This window comes from Sander vitreus, chromosome 2 (assembly GCF_031162955.1).
Source record: "Sander vitreus isolate 19-12246 chromosome 2, sanVit1, whole genome shotgun sequence".
Classification (NCBI taxonomy): domain Eukaryota; kingdom Metazoa; phylum Chordata; class Actinopteri; order Perciformes; family Percidae; genus Sander; species Sander vitreus.
In genome coordinates this window covers 24,034,271-24,050,482 of record NC_135856.1, presented here as the reverse complement: position 1 = coordinate 24,050,482, position 16,212 = coordinate 24,034,271, and the positions used below count along the sequence as shown (strand labels likewise).

The 16,212-nt window shown below is 39.3% G+C and overlaps 1 protein-coding gene across 2 annotated transcripts in view; it reads left to right on the top strand.

Moving 5' to 3' along the window:
- The first annotated feature begins 5,388 nt into the window (after positions 1-5,388).
- Positions 5,389-16,212, top strand: part of coro2aa (coronin 2Aa) — a 28,974-nt gene continuing 18,150 nt past the window's right edge. For both annotated transcript variants that reach the window (XM_078262088.1, XM_078262079.1), the window contains exon 1: positions 5,389-5,692. In XM_078262088.1, the coding sequence (XP_078118214.1) occupies positions 5,678-5,692 (15 nt within the window). In that variant the 5' untranslated portion in view covers positions 5,389-5,677. The remainder of the gene's footprint in view (positions 5,693-16,212) is intronic.

The window sequence follows — 16,212 nt, the reverse complement described above, 5'->3', positions numbered from 1 at the left end:
GATCATATAACTAAATAATAAGCCAAACTTTTCAAATGCATCGGTTTAACATGTTTACACAAACGGGCATACATGAATGTTTCAGGAAACAGGAAATATCTGACCAATATACTTTAGGTACTTGGCATTTGTTTTGTTTCACTGTCTAATAGACAGTGACACAAAAGAGACGACAGGAAACAAGAAGAGAGATGCAACAATGGTCCCCAGCCAGATTCGAACCAGGGACATTGCAGTTAACGATGTTTTTAACACTAAGCCACAGGAGATAGTCTCTGATGCTCGCTGCTACAGTCACAGTTTTCCTGGCTTTCAAAAAGAACTGGGTTTTTTTTTTTTATACGCAGCCCTTTTGTGACAAATAATACTAGACATTGATCATCAACACTGTAAACTAGAAAAAATACAGTACTACAACTCACACAACCTCTCCAATTTCCCATTTCCACACACAAAGAAACAAAAGTAAGTTGTTTTTGTTGAAATGAAGAAACAAAAAAACAATACTAAGAGAAAAGTACAAAAGAACAACTCCCACATGGATCAACATGCTTTAAACTCATCCTTTCGCTTACGTATTTATTCAAGAAATAAACTTTCTCCCACTTGAGAAAATATTTTTCTGATCAGTTCCAAATACAGTATGACATTCTCCCCTTTTCTCCAAACCCTGTCACCAAAACCTAAAAAATGAGGCTCTCCAGAAGTCGTCCAGTTCCCTGAGAATAATTCATCTGGGTCCAGTCCTTCAGTTATTGCTGAAAAACAGATAATACTTTACAACTATATAACGTTTTGGACAGTATACAAATTAAAAGACCTAACAGCGAATCTTCAACCAATATAGTTGGATTTACCCTCTATGCCCCCAAATTTCCAAAAGGCCACACAATCTTCTAAACCAAGTAACTTTAACCTGAAGGGAGGCCAGTAGAGGCAATCTTAAACAATACGTGTCTGGCTCCATTTGTCATAAAAAGTTCCTCTGAGAAAACTAATTTTGTCAATGCACATGTGGAGACTGCATGAACAAACCCACAACTGTGTTTATGAAGACATTTGTGTTTGTTTTACACTTAACAAGCCAGGCAACTTGTCCGAGCAGTTCAACTATTTGACCACCGAGCCTCTGGGGGAACAGGAGGCCGATTACGTAGTTCACACTTGGTTTTGGTAAACCACGCCTAAAAGCCCTGAAAGCAGTCTGAAGACTTGTTATGTAGAAAAACATCTTGTCTGCCATGTTTCCACACAGCCCTGCCCAGATGACAAGCATCCTGCTGGATCTCCACTCATTCAGCCAGCCACACTGTATAGATACATTAATTGTAAATGTATTATTCACCTGGTTATTATCTGAGGCAGTGTCCAAATATAGCGAGCACTTTGACAAGCAAAGGACTATCTATGATCACGAACGTGACATGAAGGTTTTCTAGAGAGGAGGTGACAAGTTCCTGACAAACCACAAATGAGGAAACCTCTTTACATACTGCCAGTAGTACACATTTAGAGGTATTCATACTTGAGTATTTCCGTTTTATGCTACTTTATACTTCTACTCCACTACATTGCAGAGGGAAGTATTCTACTTTTTACTGCACTACTTTTATTTGACAGTTTTAGTTACAGATTAAGATTTTATATAAAGAAACACAAAAGTGTTTACAATGCATAGTTTAAGATTACAGTAGTGGTTCCCAATGTTAAGGCTTGTGACCTATTACAAAACAACAGTGTCTAGTTACAGTAGGTCTATTTAGTTAGTGTTTATTTATATTTCATTAAAAAAAGCAAAGAGAAAAAAAAAAAAGTAAAAACCAATTTGTTTCAGAACTTTAATTATATGTTGATGCATCAGTATTGCCAAGTACTTTTGCTTTTGATAATTTTAAAGTACATTTCCCTGATAAGACTTTTACTTGTAATGGAGTATTTTTACATGGTCTTATTGGTAGGCCTACTTTTACTACAGCCCAGGTTACATTCATGTTCTGTTTACACAGGACCTGAGGCTCACAGTCTTGTGTTGTACTTGACAAACTGGAGATCAACTAAGTTTATTTCACATGGTTTCCCTCGAGGCAGTTTGTCTAAGGTAGCGTAATTCAAGATGCATTTTCAATCCTTGTTTGTTTTAGAAAAACTAAACAGGATTTATTTCATCGTAGAGAACCTTTCCCGCTTCGGTCCCCCTACCGGTTTGAAGCGGAATTGTCCATTACATTACATTATGCAAGTTTGAAAGATCGGGTAGCGGATCTGTAGTTCGAATGAACTGGACAGTGTAATGTAATGGACAATTCCGCTTCCAACCTGTAGGGGGACCGAATCGGGAAAAGCTCTCTAGTGTTGCTTTAAAGTGTAAATTGCAGGTTACATTTTTAGTAGTTCTGAAGATGTGAAGTTACTATGTGATGAGAGTGTGATGCTATTCACCAGTCACTGACGATCGCTGCCTGCTTCAGCATGAGACAGACATGAGAGGTGGAAACAGTAGAAGCTCAGCATCATGCTGAGAGCAATGTAAGTAATGTTTCTTAAAGCAACACTATGTAACTTTTAGCTGCAGCTGTAGTTCCAATGAGACAACCTGTAGGGGGACCGAAGCGGGAAAAGTTACATAGTGTTGCTTTAAATGCCATCAAAAACAACCAAAATGAATATTAACATGTCAACCAGAAGTACATTCACATTGTTTATCAGCATTAATTTGAACACATGAAGCCATAATTGAGACGGGCCCTGATGAAGGCTTCATGCTGAAACAAGTCAGCAGTCATTCTTTTATTAATAATGTATTATATTTGCTGTTATTAGCCAATTAGTTGTAAAAAAGTTAACCAAAACCATGTAGAGATTCTTTTGCCTTTTTCAACTGGAAGTAAGTGAAATGCACCGGTTTCCTCTAATGAACATTAAACAATCTTATTTGCCACCTACCAACTGGATCAATGCTGTCTTGTTTACAGAGTATTGCCATTTTTTCTTTATAAATGATTGATGCATGACTGTGCAGTAGCTTTGTCATATCACTGATGTTCCCTGCTGTCATGAGTCCTCTTGTGTGGTGGCTGTGTTTCAACACTGGGGGGCAACAAACGCCCTCAAATAAAGATGTACACTATACATCACTCACAAAATGAACACAAAACTATGTGTTCTTTCAGATATTATATGAGGAGTGCAAGAGGGGTTAAAACTTGTGTTACAGTTGTTTAAAATATACCTAAAAACTAATTTTTTGTTACAGTTAGGGCTCTAATAATCAGTATTTAAGCAAAAGACTAAGTCTTTAACATCTGTTTTTTGTCACCTGATGAGAACTGAGAATCTACATTTGATTATCTAAACATTATTACTCTATATCTGTTGTGTACGGAGTGAATTTTGTGTATTTTTTTCCATTAAGTTTAACATGCAAAATATTACGATGTGTATCATGCAGTGAGTATATGACAACTGACCACATTTCACCCATTACACCCACTTCAGAGCCATGAGGCAAAACTGAGAAGAACCCTGTCAAACACCTATCAAATATACAGTAGTTCACACATTAGGCTACACATGACCGCTTCACTGCTCCACATCAGTATCCTGTGCTCCAGGGTTGGTTTGTTTATATTCTGATATAAACGTAGATAATAATAGTACAATAAAATAACTATAAACGTGTAAATAGATAGATCCTAGTGTCCTGAGGGTAGAAGCTCCTCCTGAGCCTCTCGGTGCTAGTCTGATGTATCTGGTACCGTCTTCCCGACCTCAACAGGGAGAAAAGGCTATTATCTGGGTGGATTGGATCTTTAATGATTCTCCTAGCCTTTTTGTTGCAACGCCTGGTATACTTACAACAGGTGTTTAGGCCTTTAGGCAGGGTAGAGCACCACCTATTGTGTGTTCAGACGAACCAATCAGTTTTTGCAGGGCCTTGCGGCCCTGTTTGGTGCTGTTTCCATACCAGGCAGTGAGGTTCCCCATTAGGACGTAGGAGTAGAAACTGCTCAGTATTTGAGGGGATACCTGGAATTTCCTCAGGCATCTGAGGTGAAACAGTCTCTGCCTTGCCTTTCTCCCCACTGAGTCAGTACGCACTGTCCCGGACAGACCCTGTGTAATGTGGACACCAAGGTACTTGAAGCTGTCTACCCTCTCCACGAGGACCTGTTGATATTAAGGGGGTGTAGTTCCTTGCCTGCTTCTTCCCATTGTCCACTATCATCTCTTTAGTCTTGCTGACATTCATGTGTAGGTTGTTGTGCTGACACCAGTGGGACAGGTCCTCTTCTTCTTCCTGGTAGGCCTTTTCATTGTTCTCTGTTGTCAGGCCACCACAGCTGTGTTGTCAGCAAACTTGATGATGGTGCCGGAGTCGAAAGTGGCTACACAGTCGTGTGTGTACAGGGAGTATAGCAGGGGGCTCAAAACACAGCCCTGGGGTGCTCTGGTGTTAAGGATGAGGGTGGGAGAGGTGTGTGCGTCCACCCTCACCACCTGGTGTTGCTGGACTGATTAGCTCAGATATTAGAAAGAAAAAAAAAGAAAGATATTAGAACATGACTGTAAAATAAAATAGCCTAAATATAAACTGATTAAAAAGGACTTCTCCAATAGATTGTTTAGAGACTTCCTCACATCTCACATTAGAAACTCTGAATCAGATAATACTTTTAGAGGTAGTTCTCTAAAAATGTAGATTATCAAAAAGATTATGATTAATTATTAAATGAAATTTAATTCACTAAGAACACTATCAAATCTTGTAGAACAAAGAACAAACACAATTTTTATATGTATTATATTGAAACGGGGATCAGGTCTGAAAGGGTTAAGCTACACTACCGGTCAAAAGTTGGGGTCACTTAGAAATTTCCATTCCACTCCATTATAGACATAATACCAGTTGAGATCAGTTGCATTGTTTATTGTAACCAGGGCAGCAGTTTTCAGATTACATTATGTGCTACATAATTGCAAAAAGGTTAGCCTTTTAAAATGATATCAGATTAGTAAACAGAATGTGCCTTTGGAACATTGGATGAATGGTTGCTGATAATGGGCAATGTAGATATTGCATTAAAGATCAGCCACTTCTTTCTACAACAGTCGAGAACCCTTTTGCAATTATTTAAGCACATAATGTAATCTGAAAACTGCTGCCCTGATTAAAAAAGCAATGCAACTGATCTCAGCTGGTATTTTGTCTGTAATGGAGTGGAATGGAAATTTCTAAGTGACCCCAAACTTTTGACCGGTACTGTAGGCTATTATTTTATTTTGGGAAATCTGTTATAGTTGCACGTTATAGATTGCCTCGCCCCTCCCTCCTCCTTCTCCTCCCTCCTCTCGTCGCATCCTGTGCTCGCATCTCTCCTCATCTTCCGCCCTCCTCCTCGGACTCTTGTTTTCTTTTTCTTTTCATGGTGACGGTGCGGTGTGTTCAGGAGGCACATGCTCTGTCTGTGAGCTTTTATTTTTTATTTGATGTTTGCGGACTCTCAAGGTCGAGCCGGGCATCCTGACTTTTAAATGACCACCATGCAACAACCACCGGTGATATAACGTTAACACGACTCGTCTCCACACGGCAGCTCCACCACCGCCACCACCGCTGCACTTCACCCAGTCCTCTCCAGGGAAAACTACCACCACCTGCCGACGCCTCTCGCACCATATGACCGTCTCAAAGGTGAGTTTCCTTCCGTCTAAACTCCTCTAGCATGTTAGTGGCCGCTTGTCATGATGCAGGCATGTTTGTAGCACTGCACTACAGTATAAACGCATTGTGCTGCTGAGAGTCGGGCAGTTTTATTTTAGGCTTTACACTTGCAGCGTGGAGCTCTGCCATGCGGCTCCACAGCCTCCTCTACCCGGCGGGCAGAAAACCACAACACAACTCGTGTGTTTGTGTGTGTGTGTGCGTGTGCGTGTGCATGTGCGTGCGTGCGTGCGTGCTCGCAGGGTTCAAAATTAACTTTTTTATTTACCAGGCAAATGGCCGAATGTTCCAACTTTACCAGCCACTCAATAGACTAGCCTACCATTGCTATTTTGGCTGGTGAGTGAAGCAAATCTACCAGCCACTTGCACATTTTACCAGCATTTGGCTGGTAAAATTGTGTGTGTGTGTGTGTGTGTGTGTGTGTGAGAGTGTGTGAGAGCTGATTGTTTTGTGGCATCAAGTAGGTTAACTGCATGTCTTTGTATCAATATGTCACACAGACCAATGAGCTTAAGGGTGTTTTTAACTTGCTGACAGTCTCCCCCTCTGCATAGATAGGATAGTTGTTTATGATCTGATACAGAAGTGCACAGCTGTTTCTACTGAAACTGTTTAAAATTACATTTAAATGAACTTTTCCCACACTCCATGTTAAATAACACTATTGATTATTGGATTACTTGTTTTGGCTATAAAACGCTATAAAACTGTTGGAAAAAGCTCATCGTTTCCCAGAGCCCAAAAGTATTAACTGCAAATGTCTTGTTATATAAGAACAACAGTACAAAACCTAAATATATTCACTTTACTGTCAAATAAGATGAGGAGAAGTACAGAATCCTCACAGAGATTTGAGAAGTTGCAAATGACTGAAACTGTGCTGATTGATTAATTGATTTATCAATTCATTCTTTCAGTTCTAAATAAAACATATTCTTTATTGTGTTTGGATGATGCCTGAAGCTTCCCCACATTTATAAACCACTGAATCAGACTTTTTTTTTGCCATAGTTCACAAATTGACAAAAATGTTGTTTATTTACTGGAAACTACTGCTTTTTCCAAGAAGTTGAACTATTCCTTTAAAGATCAAAGGACATGTCTTGGTTAAGATTTAACATTTTACTCATTCTTAAACACTTGTTTACTGCCCTCTTCTATGTCCCAGTTACTACACTTTGGCATTGTAAAGACGTGTTTGATAGATTACTTGGACAAACATGTAGTAAGGGTTAGAATGTGATGCAAATGTATATGCAGGCCCTGCCTGAGTATTGCAAATCTAAGTGACCTGCGTGAAGTAATAACCAGCGTCTCATTCACAAACCTGACTGGTGTTTCAGACTGTGAAAGGCAGTAATATACTGAGTTTAAGTCTGACAACATGAGTCAGGACTTTTGGAGTTGTGTGAAAAGGTGTCATGCCAGCTCTAGATCTGTCTAAGTAGGCCTGTCATCTACCTAATGGCAAACTCCTGCCAAAATGAGCATTAGACTAATGAGTCCGCAACACATATCTTCACTTGTGGGAAACCGATAACTCCTGCAGCCAAAAATAAACCTCAATGGCTTGAAACAGGTGAAACGACACATTTTCATGCCCTCATACAGTTTTTTTAATGAGTAGTTTGTAGTATTTTAATACTCTTCAGTTTACTTCTCTCTAGTGAACTCTGTTGTTCACCTTTAGGTTGGGCCATAAAATGCTGAATGTTATCTCTGGCATGTTATCACACCAACTGTTAACGCATACCGGAGATTCTCCCACTTTTTTTTTTACTTGTGCCGTTTGCTATGTAGTTATTCAGAAGCTTAGAAGCAGATGCTGCTACAGTTTTTCTACTAACTTATTTACTGTTTATCTTGAACGACATCTCACTGTCACCTACGTCAAACCAGTGTCTACAGTTGAGTTCAGGTTTCTGAGATGGTCTACAAACGGTTACAAGTATCAAAGTCCTACCTTCTGTAATTACTGCTGTGAATTGAAGGCGTGCTTTTGAGCAAATATGCCCTTGAGCCTGAGGGCCTTATTGGCCCATATGTCTCTGCAATATGCTGCTGTTGTGCAATAAAGTTATTGCCAAATAACACAAGGTATAACCTGTATTATGGACAAACAGTGTGCCTCAATTACCTCAGACGTCTGTTGGTATTTACTTTTAAAAATGCTCTCTGTACTGGAAGTGTAGTGTTTTTAATCTCATGGGAAAATGAGACAAAATGACGAGGATATGGTGCACTAGAGCAGAAACAGATAGCAGCGCAATTTTCTGTCAATTGTGAGAATCAATCGTTTGGTCATTGTATAATCAAAAATAGGCCTACCATAAATGTGTTGGTTCCAGCTTCTCAAATGGAAATATTTGCTGTCTTCTGTGATAGCACACTGAACATCTTTGGGTCCATTTAATAGCTGATGTGGCGCTTTCGATCACATCACAGAATCTTCATTGAAAGATTGGATTTTGGAAATGTTAAGCCAACATGGATGAGAAGTTTTTTAAAGTGCTCAGTAGAAATGGAAACATGTATTTATTAATCTATCTATATTTCCTTGACTTCTGGGCATTAATCTGTCTGCTGATGAGGATCATGTGAAATAATAGAAAGCTCCAGAGCAGTAACTAAATGGAACTTTAGATGAGTTTTGTCAAGGTCTGTTGGTCAGACTAAACACGACATTTAAAGACCTCACATTGGGCTCTGGGAGATTGTGATGGGCATTTTTTACATTTTATAAACAAACAATCAAAAAACAATACAATGCAGATTCATCAATAATTATTAGTTGCAGGCTTATATGGTTTTGATGTTTTTTCACTCTGATGCAAATGATTCAAAGGAGTTGGCTGATATGAAGAAGCCCAACTGTTCCTGATGCCCAGATAAGAGTACATACAGCTCTCCAGCAGTGTTTGGACCGTTGAATGTGACGAGTTTGTGTTAGTTCACACTGAGGTGAAGAAACCAATTACAGGGTGGCAAGTCATTGTGTAACCATGTCAGACTGTTGTGTGTACTGTATGTGTGTACATAATGCTAAATACAACACAAGATGTCAATAACCTAAGGCTTTACGATCAATTTTAAGGTCTGACTTAATAAATGTTTCAATATTATCAATTGGTCTTTAGATTCATTCAAAGATATTCACATTTGAGAAGCTGGAACCAGAGAATATTTGACTTTTTTTAGGCCTGCTAGCGGCACGGCTCAATGCCAGTGTTGGTCGATCCACCACGTTAGTCCAAATGTCTCAGCAACTATTAGATTTATTGCCATGTTATTTATTGCAGACATTAATAGTTCCCAGAGGATGAAGTCCACTGACTTTGGTGATCCTGGAAAATCCTCTTATTTAAGGCAAAATAAAAGACAAAAAATGTGTTTCCTAGCAGCAACTTAAAAGTGTGTGTGTGTGTGTGTGTGTGTGTGTGTGTGTGTGTGTGTGTGTGTGTGTGTGTGTGTGTGTGTGTGTGTGTGTGTGTGTGTGTGTGTTCCATGTATTCCTATTTGCCATCATACTGGATTATATCCCTGATTCTGTAACAAGTTAGAAACAGCCTAACGGTGAATGAGATCTCTGTTGCTTCACTAGTCTGCCACACATTGTGCCTGGAGTTGGTGGGGGTGGAAAACCTGATGTTGCCACTAAATATTGTCTCATACATGACTATACCTCCAAAACAAAGCCCCCAGGGGCCCCATGTGGTTCACTCCTCAGTGAACCTAATGAAGGCCTGCCTTTCTGCCCAGCAGGGCCGAGGTTGTTTGGTGCTAACTGTTCTCAAACTGTCAATGAACCTGTTGCTACAGACTGTCTCTGTAAGGATTCTTAGACAAATGATTTAATCTAGAAACTTGTTGAATAAGTTTAAATTTATAATATTGTCTTCATAAATCCTCCATCTTTAGGAATAATGTTTTCATTGCATTCTTCGTAAAAATGCAGTTGAGTAATTCAATTCACAGTATGTAACTGTGACCAATCTAGCAAAATTACGGGATAATGTTAAATGTTAAAATGTAGTGTAACAGTAGAAAATAGACATAAAGTCAACAAACGGACTCAGTCGGTCATTCTGCTTATCATTAGCTTACTTTACCCATCATAAAGCAAGGGGTTGTACCAATCGGAGCCATTACGAATGTGGGTGGTTTAAATTCTGCTTTATGGCTGCAATATACAGATGGTTTTCATTCCTGATTATTCTCCCTAAGTATTGTCATGACTAATCGTCTATAAAATGAAAAAGATTGCTCATCAAAATTTCCCAGAGCTTAAGGTGACGTCTTTCTTGTTCTTGTCTGACCAACAGTTTAAAACTTAAAGATATTCAGTTTACAATGTTGTAAAAACTGAGAAAAATATTTGAGAAGCTTTTGACATGTTTGGATTCATTTTCTATTTGATTCCTCTCTTTACCCTCTTTTTATTTTGCATTAAATTCAGATCATCAACAACACTCTTCTTCAAGCGGGGTGGATATTTAAATGTATATAAAGATGATTCATCATCTGACACTTTGTTGCAATCAACTCTAATCTTTTGACATTGCAAAATAAAAGGATGAAATGAAATGTTGATGCATTTTTAGATTCACTTGGTGCTTTTGGTGATGGACTCAAGGCAGCAACCAAACTGATTCAAACAAATCTGCCATATTTGAGTGCAGAGGCTTTAGGAAACAATCTGCTGGTGGATGTCAGAGATGATTACTCTACTCGTCCTGACAATGGTTTAGAAAATGCTAAAATGCTCTTATCTAACTGGAGAGTCTGCACGTGACCACAGAACCTCACTGTTATTGTCATATACTGACTGCCTTAAGACCACCAGCTTCCCCCTAACAAACCAGCTCCTGCTGCTTCCTTTCACTGCAGGGCCGGGTCATTTACACAGCAGAGCATAATGATGTTTTAAACAATAGCTTAAAAAGACCTGTTTGTATTTCCAGTCTTCTCTTTACTGTTACATCACTGTCACTCAGATCAGTCGTGGCAGGTTGTCCTGCACGTTTCTGACATGACAGCTGTCCGACTGTTTGAGGATTATCTGCTCCCACATAGGGCAAACATGGAGGGGATTACTTAAAAAAAAAAAGAGAGAGAGAGTCTGTGGATTTGTGCAACGTCAAGCTCACCATGCTCTTGTGCAAGTTTTTCAGGCTGCAGGAAGGTGACACTGTGAAGGCTGCAGGGACACAGAGTGAACCAAAATGTCTGTAATCTGATACTGCTGGTTTACCCTGTTGTGTAGCCACAGTTTCTACCTCTCAGGTATTAACTTTACATTTGAGTCACAGACCTGAATAATAAATACCTGTGGGTCTTTGAAAACCCACAACGTCAGCTGCAAGATTTTTAACCCACTCCTCTAGTTGTAACAAGTTTCCTGTCCTGGTAGCTGGTAGCTATATTTCTATGAAAAATATAATATAATACCAAGTAATCTCAATATAGAGAAATATGATGGATAATAAAACTTTACATTTTGGTTCACTTTCTGTAAATCAAGGAAGAAAATATGTAATTTCCGGCTACCATCTTTATTTGGATTAGGACATCCAGGAGTCCCAGTTTGGGAAATGGGAAATATATATTTTTCCTATTAGGTATAGCTATATAGAGTCTTTAAAGATTCTGGAAAAGATTCTTAACAGCAGTATGTGTTATTAAAGATCTTCTGGATTTTTCAAAAATCACCTGGTATTTATTTTTTAGATAACTGTAACTAATGAGATGGTAATACATAAGAGGCAACCCTCTGTTGAGCTCTGTGTGGTAGAATGTGGTCACTTTTGCTGTTGTGTAATTAATAAAAAAATGTTATGTAGACTTAACACACACCATAGTTACTTGTGTGCATGTGTCCAGTAGAGGAAATCAATTGTCTTGTGTTCATCCAGGACACCCCCCCCTCATTAATCTCTCAATACAGGTCTGCAGCTGAAGCTTAACAACATTTAAACCCATTTATCACACACAATAAACACATTTATCATAGAAATCTTAAAATATGAGCTGTTAGTGACTTCCAACCTTCAAAGCAAAGCAAATGTACATGTTTTTATGAGCTATTAACACTTAAGTAAGTTTTATAGGTCTAAATAGGCAAAACTTTTCAGTATTTAGCAAAAAAATAGCAAATATGAGAGAAATGTTAATCATCTTACAACCCCTCAAATCTACCGTGTGACCCCAGGTTGGGACCCACTGTCTTACAGCTTTTATTTCATCAAGGATCAAATTGATTTTTCGCTTAAAAAAAGCACTGTTTCAAATTGATTTTTCGTGACGTGTATCAGGAGATACAGGATGTATTTATTTAAGCAGCACTGTTTCAGTGTGTTGTTGAGGGTTTTAATCAAGAGACAGATGGGTCAGCAGTCTGATTCATTATTCATGAAGAGAAGAAGATGGCCTCTTATGTGTTTGGGAGTGTGTGTGAGTTTGTACCATATTGATTCCAGAGCCCTAAAGTAGCCCTAATGGTTGTACCTCATGAAAAATGCTGTCAAGCAAATGTATGTTTGCTCCCTGACAAGGCTACTGTGTACATTTGTTTATTAGACTCAACAAGAGCAGCAGAGCAAACGCTTAAACCTAAAAGATCTTTAATAGTATGCGTTGGGTCAAAGCAGCTCATGATATAGGACTATTGTAAAATAGGGATAGCAATTTCGATCCACCACTGGTGCACACCAAAATATCTCAGCAACTATTAGATGGACTTTGAAGTGTTGTGCAGACATTCATGGTCCCCAGAGGGTGAACCCTTATGAGTTTGGTGATCCACCAACTTTTCATGTGGTTTCACCAGCATGTTGACATTTGTGGTTTTTAGTGTAATGTTTTGACTGCTGTTAAATGGATTGCCATGAAATTTGGTATAGACATTTCTGTTCCCTTAAGATGAATTGGAATAACTTTTGCAAAACTTAAATTTTTTATCTAGCACCACCATCAAGTCAAAATTATTTATTTAAAGCATTTAATTACCTGTTTGTTTGATTACGGAAAACTACTTCTAGTTTGTCCATTATTTTGGATTATGACCAAATGCAACTGATGACATTCTCATCAGCCTTACTTTGTGTTTAGTGCTAAATTACAAATGTTAGCATGCTAACACGCTCATCTAAAATGGTAAACATGGTAAACATTACACCCGCTAAACATCAGCATGTTAGGACTGTCATTGTTGGCGTGTTAGCATGCTGATGTTTGCATTTAGCTAAGTACAGCCTGACTGAATTGCTATAGGCTCTTCAGAATCAGATTTTCCTACAGTCAAATTAAGTGCAAATAGTAGTTGTTAGTATGTTGTGATGATGTTGTCAAAGTATTCTTATAGACAATAGTATACTCCTTGGTATGAGATGTCACATACAATAACAGCAAGCTGCACGTTCTGTGTGTCGAGTATGACAACACGTTAATGCAGTTAGCTAATGTGGGTGATCTCATTAGCAGTGGCCTCCCTCAGCCTGATAGCGGGGCGTGCACTGCAGCAGTACGCCACCTGTGTATTGTTCATAGAGAGTGGCTGTGCCTATATAAAGGCAAGCTAATCCTCTTGAGTCACAGAAAGCGAAACTCACCTTGACTACAGTTACTATAGGATGGATGGATGGATGGCCTTGGCTGGTGAGGCTCACTGACACTGTATTTAAGTGATAAGGATCCCTGTGACCTGTTTGGTCTGCTCTGAGGAACAAGCTTGTTGCCTTTGCTGAATAATTGATCATCCTTCAGCCTATTTGTCATTTAATATGTATTACAAATAGTAAATTCTGCAATAAATTACATCTCAATCCCAAGGCAGTGCTTCTTGAGCTAATTTTAGAATTAGAATTTTACAAACCTCATTTTGTGCTGTTGCACTTTTTTCCCCTCTTTTCTTTAAAGCTGAATATTTTTTAATTGTGTCAGGAGCTATTGCTGCAGAGGCCACTGGCTGTCTGCAGAGCAGCTTGGCTTAGTTGTAATTAATACTAGATAACAGAAACCCTCTGGAGGCTACGACCTGAGACAAACTCTTGCCTCTGTGCTGTGATGTGACATGATCCATAATTATAATTACCTCATATGATGTGGGAGAGAATTCCCTTTTTCATTTTAAGTGGCCTGTGATTTCTTAGTAGGACAGCTCCACATTCAGTTGAGACAGTATTTTATGTGCTTCATTTTTTAGACATAGAAACATTTCATGTGCTCCAATTGCAGTCCTTTCCTTAGTTACCATTTTACGACACAACCAGGAAACTACAGGACTTGTTAAATAAAGTGTAATTTTAGTTTTGGTTCTAGTTTCATTTAGCAAACAAATCAACAAACGGGAAGTACTTGAAATACTGCCTGAGCTTTAACTGTATTTGGAGCGCTCTCTGTCTCTCTGTGATTCAATCATTTATGTCTTAGTTGCACTACAATCACCATCCAGCATGTCTAGAAGCTGGACTATTTTACCGTAAGCCAATAAAGGAATTGATTTAATCTTTAGCTCGTCAACCGATGCTTTTTTGTAGTAGTACTCCTGGATGCCAGACGTTTGTGTGTGTTTGTCTGAAAGATTACATTCTTTATGCCTACAGTCATTACATTACACATAAACGATGCAATAGCTAACAGATTAAACTTACATGTGAGTCTTGATCTTTAAAAGCGAATAAAATGCAGTGTTTCTTTTGATGTGAATTCAGGGATTATTGGCTGTACAAAGAGTCTTTTGCTGCCAAAGTTGATGTAAGCAGGTGAGATGCTGTGATATCACTAAATGGGAACAGCTGTGTGCAGATATTGGAGTGAATCAGATATGAAAGAACGACGAGGTGTGCTGCACGGGCATGAAACGTGAGTCATGGAACATTGTGCAGGTGAGATCACCATTACACAGTGTACTTTAGTCATCCATATGATGAAATGTGGCTCTTTATTTGAAACCACAGACTTCAGCAACATAGTTTTATAATGACTATTGGTCATCTTATCAAATACTTTGTTTCCTACATCACTTCATGTTTCTGATTATCATCACTGTTTTCCTAACTCAGGCGGTCATCACCTCTGACCTGACGTGACTACACCAGGGTAGGCTCATCTTTTTGATTTCCTTAAGTACCTGGAAACAAACTTGGGCTGGCAGAGATGTAACCCAGTGATTGTATCAGTGAGGGCTGTCACGATTCTCCCAGTCTACGATTCGATTTCAGCACTGACACCCACAATAACAAGGGGCACATTAATGCACCATGAGTTTAATGAAGGGCACCTGATGGCACCATAAAGTAAAGTTGGAGCCCACAGGCTTTACATCTGTTGTTTGTTCACATAACTCACGGGGAAGGCAAAATGAAAATTCTCCTGCTTCCAAAGGATTTTCCAGTTCACTTTAGTTGTTTCTCTGTCATCTCTGTCTCTGACAGTGACCAGTGGCAGTGCAGCTACAGGTAAGCTAAAGGCCCTGACACACCAACCCGATTATCGGCCGTCGGACAGTCTGGCGAGGTCCGTGACTCGAGTCTGTTCGGTGTGTTTTAAACTGACCTTTGTCGATCTGAAATGAATGGCCTATTTCTCGCTTAAAATGTTTTCATAAACACGTTTCGGTGAACTATCTTCGTAAAATATGAGATCGTATTCTGAACGAGCTGCCATTATGCTCGGTTGTAAAATCCGGGAGCAGCCAGACCCACGTGACGCGTTCGTCCAATCAGCTGCCGGTTTTCATTTTTTGGGCGACAATACAGATTAGCGCTGCCTGCTGTTATGGAGACGTATTGCGCTTCGGTGTGTTCCGAGGCACTTTTTTGACCAACTCGGGGAGGCAGTCAGTGCAACTGCCTTTTCTGCCGAAGGTCGGCCCTCGGGTTGGTGTGTCAGAGCCTTAATATTACCCTGTGTTTCTAGCTGCATGCTACGGTCTGGTAGCTATGCTCTGTTGTCATTGTGTCGTCTTCTTCGGACGCACGCAAGTAGGGGGCAGCGGGGAGAAAATAAAATACTACTTTCGATTTTGGTTGATTGAAATTGAAAGCTCATTTAGTTTTACGCAAGCTTGTTCTCACAGTTAGTTTCTTTATACACTTACTGTACATTTCAGTCTTGTTGCAGTTGTCTAGTGAGAGTGTTATATGTTATCTTTATAATGCAATATCAATATATAGGTAGTGGGATTAGTAGATTTTCTAGAAAAGTGTTTGTAGATCAAATGACACAAAGGAATGTCTACCTTTTGGTGAATCCAGTGAATTTAAAGCTGCAGTGGGTATATGCAAAAAAGGATTTGAAGTAGAGTGAGACCTCTTCCTGCAGCCCTCTCCCCTCTCTGTCACATGGGCAATGCATGCGCAGGACAGCCAATAGGAACGCTCTCCTCTCCTCTGAAATGACTAAAGTCTCCGCTAGATTTTCTGAAGCCTGAATACAGAGCCAAGAGGAGATGTAGAAGTCTAGTTTTGCTAGACTGTTTGAATCACAAT